At 35.7% G+C, this 15,559-nt stretch overlaps 2 protein-coding genes, 1 long non-coding RNA gene and 1 pseudogene across 3 annotated transcripts in view; 2 read left to right on the forward strand and 2 right to left on the reverse strand.

Annotated features, from left to right (window-relative positions):
• Positions 1–636, forward strand: part of LOC107473557 (40S ribosomal protein SA) — a gene marked incomplete in the record, with an annotated part of 2,347 nt that extends 1,711 nt beyond the window's left edge. Inside the window, 2 exon segments of the mRNA XM_016093125.3 lie at positions 1–41; positions 326–636. Of these exon segments, the coding sequence (XP_015948611.1) occupies positions 1–41; positions 326–414 (130 nt within the window).
• Positions 1–9,066, forward strand: part of LOC107473571 (probable serine/threonine-protein kinase At1g01540) — a 92,316-nt pseudogene extending 83,250 nt beyond the window's left edge.
• A 2,184-nt stretch (positions 9,067–11,250) lies between these two features.
• Positions 11,251–12,203, reverse strand: LOC127745026 (uncharacterized). The gene is made up of 3 exons (XR_008006207.1): positions 12,105–12,203; positions 11,477–11,634; positions 11,251–11,371 (listed from the first exon to the last, which is right to left on the reverse strand). It is a non-coding gene; the product is annotated as an uncharacterized LOC127745026 (long non-coding RNA).
• A 477-nt stretch (positions 12,204–12,680) lies between these two features.
• On the reverse strand, positions 12,681–14,384 carry LOC107473563 (putative disease resistance protein At3g14460). Its single transcript, XM_052257758.1, has 2 exons — positions 13,228–14,384; positions 12,681–13,062 (listed from the first exon to the last, which is right to left on the reverse strand). Exons 1-2 carry the CDS (start codon positions 14,382–14,384, stop codon positions 12,681–12,683), a joined length of 1,539 nt encoding a protein of 512 aa, XP_052113718.1.
• Positions 14,385–15,559: the final 1,175 nt, after the last annotated feature.

Consider the following 15,559-nt stretch of genomic DNA (forward strand, 5'->3'; position numbering starts at 1 on the left):
ACCTATTGCAGCTGCGCCTGCTGATTGGGCCCCAGATACTTGTAAGAATAATTTATTCAACTTTGGATCTGTGGTTATATGCTAGTCATTTGTGTGATTTAATTTCAGTTTGATTGGTTGTATTGTCATTCTCTTTACGCCCGTATTTGTTCTCCCTCCTTTTTCCTAATAAATTGGATGCGCAATAGTTGCTGCATCAAGCTTTTAATGTGTTCTTGTGTTTCAAAGGTTCTCCCTCGAAATGGTAGAAACTCTTATAGCTTTAACATAGTCTTGTTAAAAAAATATAAGATCACAATTTGTTTGACCTAAGTTCTTTTTATAGCTGCAGCTGCAGGTGATTGGGAACCGGTTCCAGCTCCTCAGCCTTCCGTTCCGGCACCCGGAGCTGTTGCTCCCACTGGTTGGGAATAGGATGAGTATGGGATTTTCTTTTGTTTAGGATAGATGCATCATTACCTGTAGGTTTGATATTTAAATTTTGATTTAGCATACTGATACTTGGTTTGTTTCAACAATTTAATTGTTCCGTTGCGACCGCTAATGGTACTGAAGTTTGCTGAGACAAAAGAATATGTCGGGAAAACCTTACAAGATCACATTTTGCATATTGACCTATTATCTCAATTTTTCGGATGCCCCATCTTTAATTGAAATTCAAACTTACTATGTAAGAATAAAATTTAAAACTGTTCATACTATGGACAATAATCCATCATTTAATCACCGTAAGAAAATGTCGCATATCTAATCAATTTACAACGACATGCAATGGAAAAAAGTACAATATATAAAGCATGTTCGTGATTATATTAATATTCCCTTTCATCCATTAAGGTAAGGTTTCTTGTTTACTTGCATCAGATACAAATGTTACGTTGAATAGTGTATCTTTCTAGGGTTTTAAGGGTTTGTATAAAAATGATCTATATAAGAAATATAGAAAATTAATTTTTAACATTTTGTGACTAAATTTTTATATAGTTAATATTAATAAATTTTTTATTATAAAATAATTTATTTAACTTTTTTTTTTGTCAAAGGTAAAGTCGTTTTATTTCACTATAAATAAATTTAAGGTCCATATTTGGACAACAAATGAAGGATAGTATTGAAAATGATCCACAAAAAACCAAATCAGTTTACAAGAAGAGTAAAGGCCTCAAGAGAGTGAAAGAACATCTTTAATTTTGAAGTTCATGGAAGACCCGATGAGCTTCTTCCGCAACTAGGAGGGGGGGAGGTCCATTTCCCTTCAAAAATAAATGCATTCCTACCCTTCCAAAGTTCCAATTCAACCAAGTTGTAATAGCTGCCAAGTTCCTCTTCTTCTGATGACGGAATTATTAACTCTCCTCTGCTGCTTATTCAGGTAACACGTCTCAAATGCGGTGGTTTCATCTTTGCTATACGTGTTAACCACACACTGTGTGATGGATGTGGAATTGGTCAATTCATAAAGGCCATAGCAGAAATTGCCCAAGGTGCATCAAACCCTTCAATTCTCCCAGTTTGGTATAGGGAGCTTCTTTGTGCCAGAGACCCACCAAGAGTCACATTCATCCACCATGAATACAAACAACTATCACTTGATGACAACAAAACTGTCTCCTTCAAACCCTCCCAAGCTTCCTTCTTCTTTGGCCCCCAAGAGATTGATGCATTGCGCTGCGGGAATTCTACTTTTCTACACCTCCGGTTTTCCAGCTTTTGCAAAGATTTGGGAAAACAATTGCCCAGAAAGGATACATGAGAGGAACACCGTGAGATATCCATTTCTTGCAGGCAACTTAGATGGTTCATGCTCATCATTGCCTTTAATGCAGACTCCCTCACAGATTCACATCCCCTAACTGATAAACTATCCCCATCAAGATTCATAGTCTTCATCTGTGGATAAATTTCGTCGCCTATACGTAGTTTGCGAACTTTGGAAACATCCGACAAAGAAGAAACGATTCTGAAGAATACCTGATTAAGCATCTCTTCCTTCAACATTGGGCAATCTCTTATTTGAAGCTTCCTAAGTTGAGGAAAAGTTTCCGACTCAGATACGTGCCACACCTCCCAATATGCCATAGAACGAAATTGCAATGTCTCTTGTGAGGGAAACGGTGCACTATCCGAAGAATGATATCTCCTTCATTCTTGTAAAACTCCTCGCCAATACTCCTCACCTGATCCAAACCTCGAATGAGCAGGGACTTGAGAGATGGCAGCTGTCCAAGTGAAGGCAGCATGCAGCAATTCTTGCAAGACAGCAGAGATACATGAGTCATGTTGTTGTAGGAACAGCGCCCCAACCAATCTGGAAATATTGTACCCTTGTATCCCCATATTCTCAACTCTTTCAACCAATTCTGCGGTTCCAACTTATTGAGCATGTCTGTTTCTCTTCGTGAGCTTGAAACCGTATCTTCGCCTGAAGACCATTCCAACCATAATTCATCAATGTGCTTCTTATCCATTATCTTTGCACTCTCTGCTTGTTCCACATCAACAATATTCTCCAACTTCTTAATCTCAAGGGGTCCATGAAGTTTTTCCAGCCCCCCTAACTCCTGGATTCAATTGTCTTCATACTTGCCGACAACAAAGTAACATAAAACGTGCAACTCTTTCAATTCGCTTATTTTTCTGGGCATTTCTTCCAAAGCAGTTCCTCTAATATCGAGATGTCGCAACTTCACAAGATTATGCAAACCACTAGGCAGCGTAGTTAAATTACAACAATGATACAACTTCAAGGTTTGCAAATTAGACAAGTTGCACAAAGACTCTGGCAATGTCTTAATAAACGTCCAAGACAGATCCAAGTAGCGCAGATGGACTAATTCTTTAATTGAATCAGGCACCACAACTATACTGAAGGATGAATCTCTCGTGTACCATGACGCCACACCACGTTTACAGAAGGATAAAGCTCTCAAGTATTTAAACTTTGATAATATGTCCCATGTTGCTGCTTCAATGTTGCACTTGGAAGATGAGCAATTGCCAAATAATAATAATGTTCTCAAAGATTTTACTTCAGAAATCAAATTATGAAGTTTTGAGCTACAATAACATAAAGATCTTACTCAATAATTTCTTTTTTTTTTAACTTCTTATTTCTTTCTTCTTTGAGAGATAAACTATACTTTAATTTTTTCAATAAGAGTTTTGGAAGCTATATAGTCCTCCATATTGTAAAATTTTGAAGAGAATATACAATGACCATAGGATCATGAGCTATTCTCTGTTTTAATAGGTTTGAGCCATTCCCTTACAGTTATTACTGCTTCAATTCAGAAATGCCTTGAATTCGAGGATGCTAAAGTTCAATTTGATGCTATTTCTAACAGGTTAATTGCATTTCACTGACAACTTAATTAACATCGGATGAACAGTTTTCTAATATATACAATATTCATTTTACACACACATCTACTAATACAAATTGATGAACACACAATTTCTTGATATTACAGGTAACGTGTACTAAGAATATAGAGTTTATATTTAAAAGTAAGTGACAGCTTTCTCCAAAGTTCATCTCAAACCAAAAGTATTTTTTATTTCAGCTCTTCTTAGGAATAGATAAGTAAGCCTTTTTAGTTCAGTCTCAGCTATCAGAACAAATTTCACCTCAAAGAACAACACCAATAAGGAAGCACAATAATGTTTCACTCAAAACTCATTAGGTTCTTTAAAGAAAACAAAATCATAATTTTCTCAAGCCTTTTTAGTTTTAAATTAGAAACACTAAGAAGCCCAACACTTGAGAAACAAATATGTGTGTGTGTGTGGCGCTGTTCTTTCCTGCAGAAAAGGTTGTCTTCTGATCTTCAGGGAGATTTTCTTGTTCTGCAGCTGTTATTGCTTCATGTTCTTGTTTAATTGGCAATCCCTGAAACACTAATACACAAATTAAAAAGCATGTCAAGACTAAGTGTTAGTCATCACAGAAACCAACTAAATTTAATAGGGCTATTAAACTTGGTTTCCTAAGCTGAAAATGCATTTGCTTTCAACAAGCAGCTATGCTTCAAACAAATGGCTGACAGTTTTTTTTTTCACTTGGTGGTTGTTGAGTTGAGAGATTCATACAGGATAGTAAAGTACATTCTTGAATTTGAAGTAGCAATAGAGAAGAAGGAAGGAATATTAAAAGAAAAAAAAGCCATCACTTGAGTGAAGAAAATATATATACTCTCTTGTGAATGAATGCGTGTATTAAATAGTTGAACAATCACAAGTCACAACATGATGCAAAGAAGATATGCATGGCATGACACTTACATGTACCTGATCAGAGTTCCAATTCAGAAATGCTTATGGAGGGCATGTGGGAAGTTTTGGGCCGAATTTAAAGAATTTTCTGGCAGTTCTACTTGAGAGCTTGTATCGCAATCTCACCTCCAAATTGAAGAACTATGAGTCAAGAATCTGCAGTTACAACAACAACAACGAAGCCTTATCCCATTAGGTGAGGTCAGCTATATGGATCAAATGAGAATGTTGAGAGAAACACCAAAAAGTGTTTGCTTGGGCCTTGTACATAGGAAATGATCAGAACTTTCTTGACCGATATGCATTGATATTTTCTAACATCATTGCCTTAACTGTTCTGTTTATAAAAGCCTCAGCTTCCTGCAAAAGATGGTAAAAGTAGAAGCAAGATTGTTAAACGATATTTGAAACTCCACTTGCCATTTCTGGAAGACTTAAAAACGAGTTTCTTATTTTGTTGGAACATGAAGTAAATTCTTTCTTAACTTTTAATTCCGGAAAGTTGGGGGGTTACTATACAAAAACAACACTCCTCATGGCTCATGTGAGATGAAACTACTAAACTGAAGAGTATAAACCGAGAGTTTCCCTGATTAATGAAGGGAAAGAATGCAATTGTATGATACCATCATCATAGAGATGAGACTTATTAGGGAAATATTTTCCAGCTTTGGACATAATGAAATGTGTAATTGTTGGAGGGAGGTGAGGTGGAGAAGCTGATTGCACTCATAACTTACTTTGGCACCGCCCTGTATCAGTGTATCCATATGTGCTAAGCCATACTCATAAGTCATAACTCATTCACACTTTTCTTGAATCTTCTCTCCAAGAAAAAGCAATGTTTTAGGGGGTGGGGGAGACCAATATTTTTTTCATACAGTTTTATTAAAAAATATTGTTGTCACTCTTAGATCTTGATCATCCAACCAAACTCTTGTTTAAAGAATCTTAACTGCTGACAGTGCCGTGGAAGAAGCACACACTGATATGATGCACTTAATGGATTTTCTTTTAATGAACTTAATTTCCTTTTAGAAAAGGATGATTCTTCACTTTCATTTATTCAAGGAAAATTGTGTAAGTGCCAAGAGATAGTTCCTGTATACACCTATGGGAAACCTTTTAAGCTAATTAATAATTGGTGCATTATTTTCAATATTCTTGAGTTGTGTACAGTCAAATTGAATTGCTTTTTGTAGTTCTCTTTGATTTTTTCAAAGGAGATAGAGAAATCAGACAAAATGGAAGAATATAATATGGTATATTCAACCAGGCTAGAAACCAAGCTTTTCCCCTTCTTGTGTGCACATTTGGAATTTGGAAACATTAAGGTACTAGTTATATAGAATGCACCTCTATAATTTTCACAGGCAAGATACTTAATTGTATTTTACAGTAACTGATATGGCTGTTATAACTTGGTCAAACTTTATAAATCGGCTCCATACGTTATAACTCGGTCAAACGTTATAACAGTTAAATGTTATAATTCGGCTCTACACGTTACCTACAGCATACACCAAAACGAATATCATAACGTTTCGACATGATATTATTCTTCTTTAATACAAATTATTCCTGAATGTAACTGTTAATATCTCACCTCACATATAACTGATACAAGGGAGGTAAGACATTTTATGAAACATATAAGAAAAGACTATTTACACACTTATTGACTTGAGTGTTGGAGTGCCTTTTGCAGGTACCACCCCCTTGTTCTTTCTGTGCCAAGGTATAACTCTTCCCAAACAAGGAATTTGGAGTTGACTGCTGGAGAACGAGCTATACCCCGACCATCGCACAAGAACAGTAACATTATAGAATTATCTTTCACTCTAAGAATGGAAGCACCCAAACAATTGTGAGATAAAAAAACCCACTGGAAGGTAAAAAGCTTCAATATTATCCAAATTAAAGCTACAAAGGTGTCTCAAAGCTTACAAGCACTAACAAACATACATGCACAAATCTTGTACAACGACACAACACACAACAACAAAATGAAGTCAATGATACTTGTTTACAGACTTTCTCCCAGTTCTACTTGAGACCTCAAATCACAACCACATCTCCAAATTGAAGAACTATGAGTGAAGAATTTCATTCAAACATGAAAAGATTTGACCATCTTATCATTCATTTGATCAGGTTAATACCCCTAATGGGGATGTAGAGGGACTCTCCAAAAAGTGTTTGCTTGGGCCTCACACAAAGGAAAATTATCAGAACCTTCTTGATAAATACACAATGATGTGTTCAGCATTGTTGCATTCTTTTTTAGTTTCAAAAACAGAACTGAAAGGGACAAATTCAGCTAGAGAAAAGATTGACATCAAAATAATAATACCACAATGCAAAATTTTACAAATGTACTTACATGCTCAACTCAGTACAATGCTACAATATTAATGTTTGTAGAATATACAAGTTGCACAACGATTCTGGTAGTGCCTCAATACTTGTTCCAGAGAGATTCAAGTAGCGCAGATGGATCAATTCTCCAATTGAATTAGGCAACACATTGAGTTTATCAAAGGATAAAGCTCTCAAGTATTTACACTTTGATAATATCTCACATATTGCCGTCTCAATCTTGAATTCATGATAGCAGATTTGGTTATTAAACAATAATAATGTCCTCAAAGATTCTACTTTAGAACGAGAATTGTAAAGTTTTGAGCTACAATAACGTAAACTTCCACACAAATGCCGAGTCTGAATCCTTATCTCCTCCTCTTCAAGATCTTCTAAGTTGCAATAGAAACCTCCAGCAAGGTATATTGCCAAGTCATGCAACAGATCGTGCATCACAAAAGAATCGTCATGACCTTTAATCTTTGTGAAAAATAATCTGCAAGTTAGTTCATCAAAACACTCAGCACCAACTTCTTCTAAAGTTTATTCTGCAACAAATTTTGGCAGTTGCTCCATCCTGGTTCATTCACTTGGTTGGTGTATTCTGTTTCGTAATCATCAATACACTTGGTATGTTTCATGGTTGGCCGTAGTAAATTTGTGTACTTAAGTGTCTTCGGGGTTTTTCAATTTGGTTGCAGATGGTGAAGAAATTATAAGTCTTCGATATTTTGAATCAAGAGGAAGGAACATGAAATACAATGTTTCTCTTTCTTCTTTTGGATTTATTTTGTTAATAATTTGATTTCAAGGTAGCATGATTTACCACTGATGTGAAGAAAAGAATCACAAGTTCACAACTATGTATCTTTGTTGTTGTTGCTTCTCAAAAGTTTTGCAGTGTCATATTCTGGATTTCTTTTCTTGATTGATTACTCTTTTCAATGTAATGAAGGTTCCCTGGTCTTACTCGTGTTTATAAGTAAGCACCTAATGTTTGACTTATTTTAGGGGACAAGCTGAGAGAGAATTTAGGGTAGAAGTAGAAGCTATTGGTCGTGTGCGGCACAAGAATCTTGTTAGATTGCTTGGATACTGTGTTGAGGGCGCGTACAGGTATTAACTCTTGACATTTCATTTGGAAAAATTAAAGCTAAAAAGTTCAAGACTAGTAAGATTTTAAGTATTGATATGTTTCTCAGGATGCTTATGTATGAATATGTTGACAATGGGAATCTGGACCAGTGGCTGCATGGGGATGTTGATTCTGTAAGCCCTCTGACTTGGGATATCCGGATGAACATCATCTTGGGAATGGCGAAAGGGTAGGGATAATGATCTTAATCTGCTTGAAGTGCTTCGCATGTTGTTGCATGAAATGTTTTGTTGACAGTAATGTGTGTTTTTCAGATTGGCTTATCTTCATGAGGGGCTCGAACCAAAAGTTGTCCACCGAGACGTGAAATCAAGCAATATACTCCTTGATCGCCAATGGAACCCAAAGGTTTCTGACTTTGGGCTTGCTAAGCTTCTCTGTTCTGATCATAGCTATGTCACAACCCGAGTGATGGGGACATTTGGGTTAGTATGAGTTAACCAAACAGTTTCCCTTTCTTATCAGTTAGTTTCACTTTCTATACTCAAATATTTTAGGCTTCAAAGTTCAAGTTCTCTCTTTTCTTGTTCTGTAGTTATGTTGCACCGGAGTATGCATGCACTAGAATGCTGACTGAGAAGAGTGATGTTTATAGCTTTGGGATACTTATTATGGAAATAATTACCGGAAGAAGTCCCGCTGATTATAGTAAACCCCAAGGAGAGGTTAGAGGCTATAACCCATAATAGTATACAGTTTTGGGTTTAATCTTCTTACACTGTTCTATGCTGATTATTTCCTCTCTTTTTCTGTTTTCCTAACTAGAATTTGGTATATTTGCAGGTTAATTTAATTGAGTGGTTGAAAACTATGGTTGGCAATAGAAAATCAGAGGAACTCATTGATCCGAACCTTCCTGAAAAGCCGTCTTCAAAGGCTCTTAAGCTTGCTCTGTTGGTTGCTCTTAAATGTGTTGATCCTGATGCCACAAAGAGACCTAAAATCGGACACATAATCCACATGCTTGAGGCCGACGAGATCCTATTCCGTGATGTATGTTCTTTCCCTTTTTTGAACTCTGCATTATATATAACTGGAGAGAAAAAGCAAGATGATTCAGCATTGCTATAATCTGATTCTCATTTATCACTACTTTATCATTCTTTCTTGTAGGAGCAGAGGATCGGAGGAGAATCGTCGCGATCCCATCGCAATTATCATCATCATGAGCAAAAGGACTCTAGCAGAGAGAGAAAGCGAATAGGTGGAGAGATCACTGATCAAAGTGAAGATGATAATAGTAGTAAAATCTTGCCCATCCCACTAGATTGAGATGATAGTTGTTAAATTTAGCTATGTATTTATTATTTTTGGTTTTAGTAGTTTGCCTATATTAATTTCTACCTCAATCTGGACAAGATGCAATGAGTGTATTTTTTGCTGCATAATTTCCTCTCCCACCACAATTTGGGATTCATTGTATACTCATATTCATTATTACTAAAAATCAAGATTTTGATGTTCTTTCTGCTTTATAAGACAAAAGTAGCTCAAGTGTTGAATAAAAAGTATTAATATTTTCAAGTTGCTCAAATTGTAGTATCAAACTACCTTTGTCTCATTCTGGTCCATCATAACTTATGGCCCCATCATAAATTAAGTGCTTGTCATTTTGTGAGTGTAGTTGTTATGAGCATTAGACCAGAGTAAAGTTTGTATGATTTGTTTTTTTTGTCTTTATTTATTCTTTATGTATTTATTATGTACTCATCATTTTATTGCTATGTAACTTGGATCGAATATCGAATGTGAGTCATCTTATACAGAAAGAGTGGTAAATAAATACACATGAAGAACAAGAAAAATGAATATTATACATTATCATTAATGCTAGGCCTACCATCCAGCTATCTTGATAGAAGAAATATCATTGCATCATCATCATCATTGCCTAATTCATAGTTGGATGCTTGTGGGAATTGCTCTGGCTGGCTGGCTAATCAAATATTAAATGTAGCTGTAACTTTTTTGTCATTTTGGCTATGATTGCTCAAACGGTGGAACAAGCAATTTAAGTAAGAAACTGTATCGTTATTTGATCATTTAGAGAATTAGGATCCACAATCAATGCAAAACTTGTCACTCCAGAATTTGCCAATTTGTCCTTATAAGCTAGACAATCGGCACTAATTGGTAGCTTGATCATGAATGTCTTTTTGGGACATCCTTTTTCTTTGTCTCTTGCTGCCTTATTCAACGTTTAGTTTGTTAGTTAGTTAGTTATGATTTGATGTCTAAACCACTCTCTTTAGTCTTCTACAGCTTTTCACTATGGTGATTGACATTAATTGCCTTGCATCTGTAAAATAAGGATGTTCATGCATCCAAGAATAAATATAAATATAAATGTTATTATTATTATTATTAAATTTATTTTTTTTTTGAAAAAGTTTTATTGTCACTCTTAGATCTTGATCAGCCAACCAAATTCTTGTTTAAAAATTTTTAAATAGTTTTTTCTAATGAACTGAATTTCCTTTTGGAAGAGGATGATTATTCTCTTTCATTTATTCAAGGAAGAGAGTAGTTCTTGTATACACCTATGAAAACCTTTTAAGATAATTAATAGTTGGTGCATTATTTTCAATATTCCTGAGTTTAGTACAGTCAAATTGAATTGCTTTTAGTTTTCTTTAATTCTTTTCTTTCAATTATAAGAAAAAGGAGAGAGAGAAACATTAAGCTACTAGTTATATAGAATGCACCTCAATATAATTTTCATAGGCAAGATATTTAACATTGTAAAATGATCATTCATGGTGGGAATAAACTAAACCTGTCAAAGGCATAATATGGAAGCATCAATACCAGCAAATAATTGAAGAGAAGACAGAACACCAAATTTTAATGTGGAAAAAAACCTCTCAATGTGAGAGGGAAAAAAACCCACGGGAAGGTAAAAATATTCACTATTTTCCAAATAAAGCTACAAGCAAGTCTCAAAACTTACAAGCACTACTAATTATAAGTGCAGAACTCTTGTCCAAGAACATAACCACATAAACTAAATGGTGAAATCAATGATACAATAGACAGCCGTTGTTTACGAACTTTTTGGCTAGAGAGCACGGATAGCAATCACACCTCAAAGTTGAACGACTGTGATAAGAACCTGCTTGATAAATACACAATGATGTGTTCAACATTGTTGCATTCCTTTTTAGCTTCTAAAACAGAACCGAAAGGGACAAATTCAGCTTGAGAAAAGATTGACATCAAAATAATAAACCGCAATGCAAAATTTTGACAAATGTACTTACATGCTCACCAAGTTGCAATTGCCATAGAAGCTGCCTAGTGCGCATTTTAATGGTTGAAACCAGAAAGAAAGCAAATCCTCCAGCATAGCAGTTATCTATCCCTTGATGCCCCTGGAAAATCTATTTGAGTTGGCATCCATAAAAAATGATATGAGATAGAGCAGCTTCAAAGATCAATACCTCTAGATCCATCATGTTTATGTTACCTTCATGAAGAGTTTAGCTGTGACTCTTCTTGTAGCATTTGCCGGGCAAAGGACAGTGTTGAATTTGAAATAGTAACAGAGAGAAAGGAAGCTTTTCTCCTGCCATATTCTCCAACCTGAAGCTAAAACAAAAATCACTTCTTTTGATTGAATGAAGGTAATGTAAATATGGTTTGAATTTATATAAAGATTATGTGCTGAAAGGGACAACTTAATCATACTCAATCAAGCCTCTTCATATCTGCAATTGACACTGTTTCGGTTTCAGAATATTTGACCTTCTCTGCTCAAGTGACAGCAAGGGTATTCCCATGTTTCTGTATTGCTGCTTATTCCTCAATGTATCTCATGCAGAGCTCAGAGGCTTTCTCCTGACACACTTATACACAAATTAATAACATTTCAAGACTAAGTTTGTCATCAGAAAAACCAAACACACAGTTATCATTCTATATAGTCTTTCAGTTCTTTTTATTTTCTACACTTTTTTTCTGAAATGCATAGTACTGCAGTAATGTTGGATCATTGTTTTGATTTTAGGATCAGCAGTGAAATGATATTTAACAAACATAAATGCCACTAAAAAAAGTGAAATTGCAAAGAGGAAGTTAAATGCAGTTAGAGAGAAAAATAAAGTGATCAACAAGCATAATTTAATTGCCATAATATTACAAGTTAGAAAGAAAAGATTTTCAATATATATAGATATTTCAGAACAGAATCTTAAGTAGCTTAATATATGTCCAAACTACATATACCAGGATAAAGACCATTGGCTAAATTCATGGTATGCCTATATTTTAGTTTATTTAAAAATAATAATTTCAAAAAAAAAGGATAGATAGTCACCAATAAGTGTAGTTGATAGAGATGAAATTGTTGTCTGATGGCTTCATCGCAACTTGACCTTCTAATGACATTAGCTATATCGAGACCTTGGGAAAACTGTTTATCGATAGCGTGTTCAAAAGAAATTATACAAGGCATTAGATGAGTGTATAATAATATAAATAACTTTCCATCTATTCAACTTAAGAGTTATAAATCCAGCAAGCAGTTGAAAAGATTATACAGCAATAATTTGATCCTTTTATTTTGAAAGCTTATACACCTCATGCTGATTCCTTTTACCTTGAATCTTCTAGCACGATAGGTAACTCTTTGATAAAAAAAAAAGGATTAGAAACAAGTACATTTTCAATCTCGGAAACCATTTTAATAGCCCTATTTAATTTGATATGTACAATGAATTTGGTTAAGCATAAACATAAAGATTAGGCAAAGAAAAAAAACATTTTTTTAACTGTTTTCTTTCCACAAATCAAGCTATCATTTTTTTGGTATGACTTGTGCATGTGTGAATTTAATTGTGGTAGCATGTGTGAATCATGAAGATTAGAGAATTACATGCTCAGAAATCTCTGTTCAGACAATTTGTTTGGAGTCCACTTGAATGGTGCGAATGTGGGAAATTTTGGGCCAGATTAGTTTATGCTTGTTCTTGCAGTGTTCTCCCAGCAAACAACACCCTTCAATTTTGAGTAGCAAGAGAGAGGGAGGCAGCTTTTCTCCTTCCATATTCTCCAGCTTGTGGCAGAATGAAATGTGCAATTGTTGAAGGAAGGTGAGGCGGAGAAGCTCGTTGCACTCCAATGTCTCCAGATTATCGAAGCACCATATCGTGAGAGTGGTAAGGGAGGAATGGTGAGGCAGCGAACCCACCTCTGGGTATGACTTTATGTTGTCGCAGTCATAACCTCCCACACCAAGTGATTTCAAGTTAGGCGGCAAACCACCCTCTGCCAACCTGCAAATATTTAGGCAGCCATATATCTGGAGAGAGTGCAAAGTTGGGAGTAGGCTCTTCATGTCACGTGGTAATGCCTCCAACTTCTTGCAATATGTGACGCTGAGATGAGTCAAGTTGGGTGCAGTCAGTCATTCTCCTGCAAATGACACTAATTTCTCGCACCCCCAGATTATGAGACGTTGAAGAGCAGCATGTGGTGCCTCTGACATTGACACTGATTCCAGATTCCTACACTTATATATCTGGAGATTCTTGAGATTGGGAAAGACATCCAACGACAAGGAGGTCAGTGAATCACAGCTCTCTTCTATTTGTAGCTCTACCAAATCATACTTGTGCTGCTGTAGCTGCGGGAATTCTAGTTTACTACACTTGCAGAGTTTCAGCTTTTGCAAAGATTTGGGAAAACAATTTCCCGGAAAGGATACATGAGAGGAACACCCTGAGATGTCCATTTTTTGCAGGCAACTTAGATGATTCATGCTCATCATTGCCTTTAATGCAGACTCCCTCACAGATTCACGTCCTCTAATCGTTAAACTATCCCCATCAAGATTCATGGTGTCAGCCGGTCCAAAAAGGTTACCGTGTTCACGTATATGTAGTTCGCGAACTTTGGAAACATCCGACAAAGAAGAAACGATTCTGAAGAATACCTGATTACGCATCTCTTCCTTCAACATTAGACAATTTGTTATTTCAAGGTTCCTAAGTTGAGGAAATGTTTCCGACTCAGGTACGTGCCACTCCTCCCAACATGGCATGCTATCAAATACCAAAGTCTCCAGTGAGGGAAACAGTGCAATATGCGAAGAATGATGATCTCCTTCATTCTTGTAAAACTCCTCCCCAATACTCCTCAGCTGATCCAAACCTTTAATGTATAGGGACTTAAGAGATGGCAGCTGTCCAAGTGAAGGCAGCATGCAGCAATTCTTGCAAGACACTAGAGATACACTTGTCATGTTTTGGTAAGAACATTTCCCCAACCAATCTGGAAATATTGTACCCTTATATCCCCTGATTTTCAACTCTTTCAACCCATTCGTCGGTTGCAAGTTATCGAGGATGTCTTTTTCTTTTTGTGTACTTGAAACCAAATCATCACCTGAAGACCATTCCAAACATAATTCATCAATGTGCTTCTTATCCATTATCTTTGCACTCTTTGCTTCTTTTACATCATCAATATTCTCCAACTTCTTAATCTCAAGGGATCCATGAAGATTTACCAGCCCTCCTAACTCCTGGATTCCATTGTCTTCGTGCTTGCCGACGACAAAGAAACTTAAAACGTGCAACTGATTCAATTTGCTCATTTTACTGGGCGTTTCTTCCAAAAACGTTTGGAAGATATCAAGATGCCGCAAACTCAAAAGATTATGAAAACCACTAGGCAGCGTAGTTAGCTCAGAACAATGGCTCAACTTCAATGTTTGCAAATTACACAAGCTGCACAAAGACTCAGGCAATGTCTCTATACGAGTATAAGAGAGATCCAAGTGGCGTAGATGGATCAATTCTCCTATTGAATTAGGCAACACATCAAGTTTATCAAAGGATAAAACTCTCAAGTATTTACACTTTGATAATATCTCACATGTTGCCGCTTCAATGTTGAACTTGGGAGAAGAGAAATCGCCAAACAATAATGATGAGTTTGGAAAACTCTAAACTAATATTTGTGATGACTAAATATTATTAAAACAATTAATTACAAAATTATTAATTTGATCTTTATTTAATATTGATTAATAATTTTGTTGCAGGTTTTATATATTGGGCCGAAAACAATTTTCTGGTGCAAGCCCAAAATACATTCAGCCTTTGGTTTTGATAATATATGATGAATATGGATGATTTGATGTTACTAGGGCCCAAATGATTTTGATTGCTCTAAGCCCAAGTGTGTTACATGCTTTCAATTTGTTTTGTGCATGTTCCAATTTTTACCAGGAAAGCAAATGCTTTTAGTGGACCAAAATTCAATAGTCCAATGTGTTTATGCATGCTATGGTCCGAAAAGAAAATGATATTGGGCCAAAATGAAATCTATTGCTACCAAGCCCAATGTTGATGAATGTTTCCATGCCTTATTCGAATCCATGAAGCAAATGAAATGCCTAAATGCTTCCAACGGATTCCACTTCATTATTTTGAAGGATTTCAAATTTAATTAATGCATTGGAAACATAAGAAAGAGAGAGAAGATTGATTTGATGGCTATTATGACACTACACGCTACTCAACAAAGGGAAGTGGGAAACTTTAATTCACTTTTATTCTCTCTCTTTGTTCATTGATTATTGTTCAAATCCATTGAATATTCTCTCTCTTCTCTCTCATCTCTTTCTTCTTCCTTCTTCGGTTATTAACCAGGAATCCATGGAAGCTACTTGGAGCTACCGAAAGGAAAGGAAAGCATGCATCAAGACCATCAAGCTAATGATGGCAAGAAAACATACTAAAATAAAAATGAGCTGTGGCTGAGATA

Source organism: Arachis duranensis, chromosome 2, assembly GCF_000817695.3.
Source record: "Arachis duranensis cultivar V14167 chromosome 2, aradu.V14167.gnm2.J7QH, whole genome shotgun sequence".
NCBI classification, from domain to species: domain Eukaryota; kingdom Viridiplantae; phylum Streptophyta; class Magnoliopsida; order Fabales; family Fabaceae; genus Arachis; species Arachis duranensis.

Coding starts and splice junctions, on each gene's coding strand:
- LOC107473563 (XM_052257758.1), bottom strand. CDS start 14,384: ATGAGCAAATTGAATCAGTTGCACGTTTTAAGTTTCTTTGTCGTCGGC. Junction 13,063..13,227: donor CAACGTCTCATAATCTGGGG/GTGCGAGAAATT, acceptor AAATATTTGCAG/GTTGGCAGAGGGTGGTTTGC.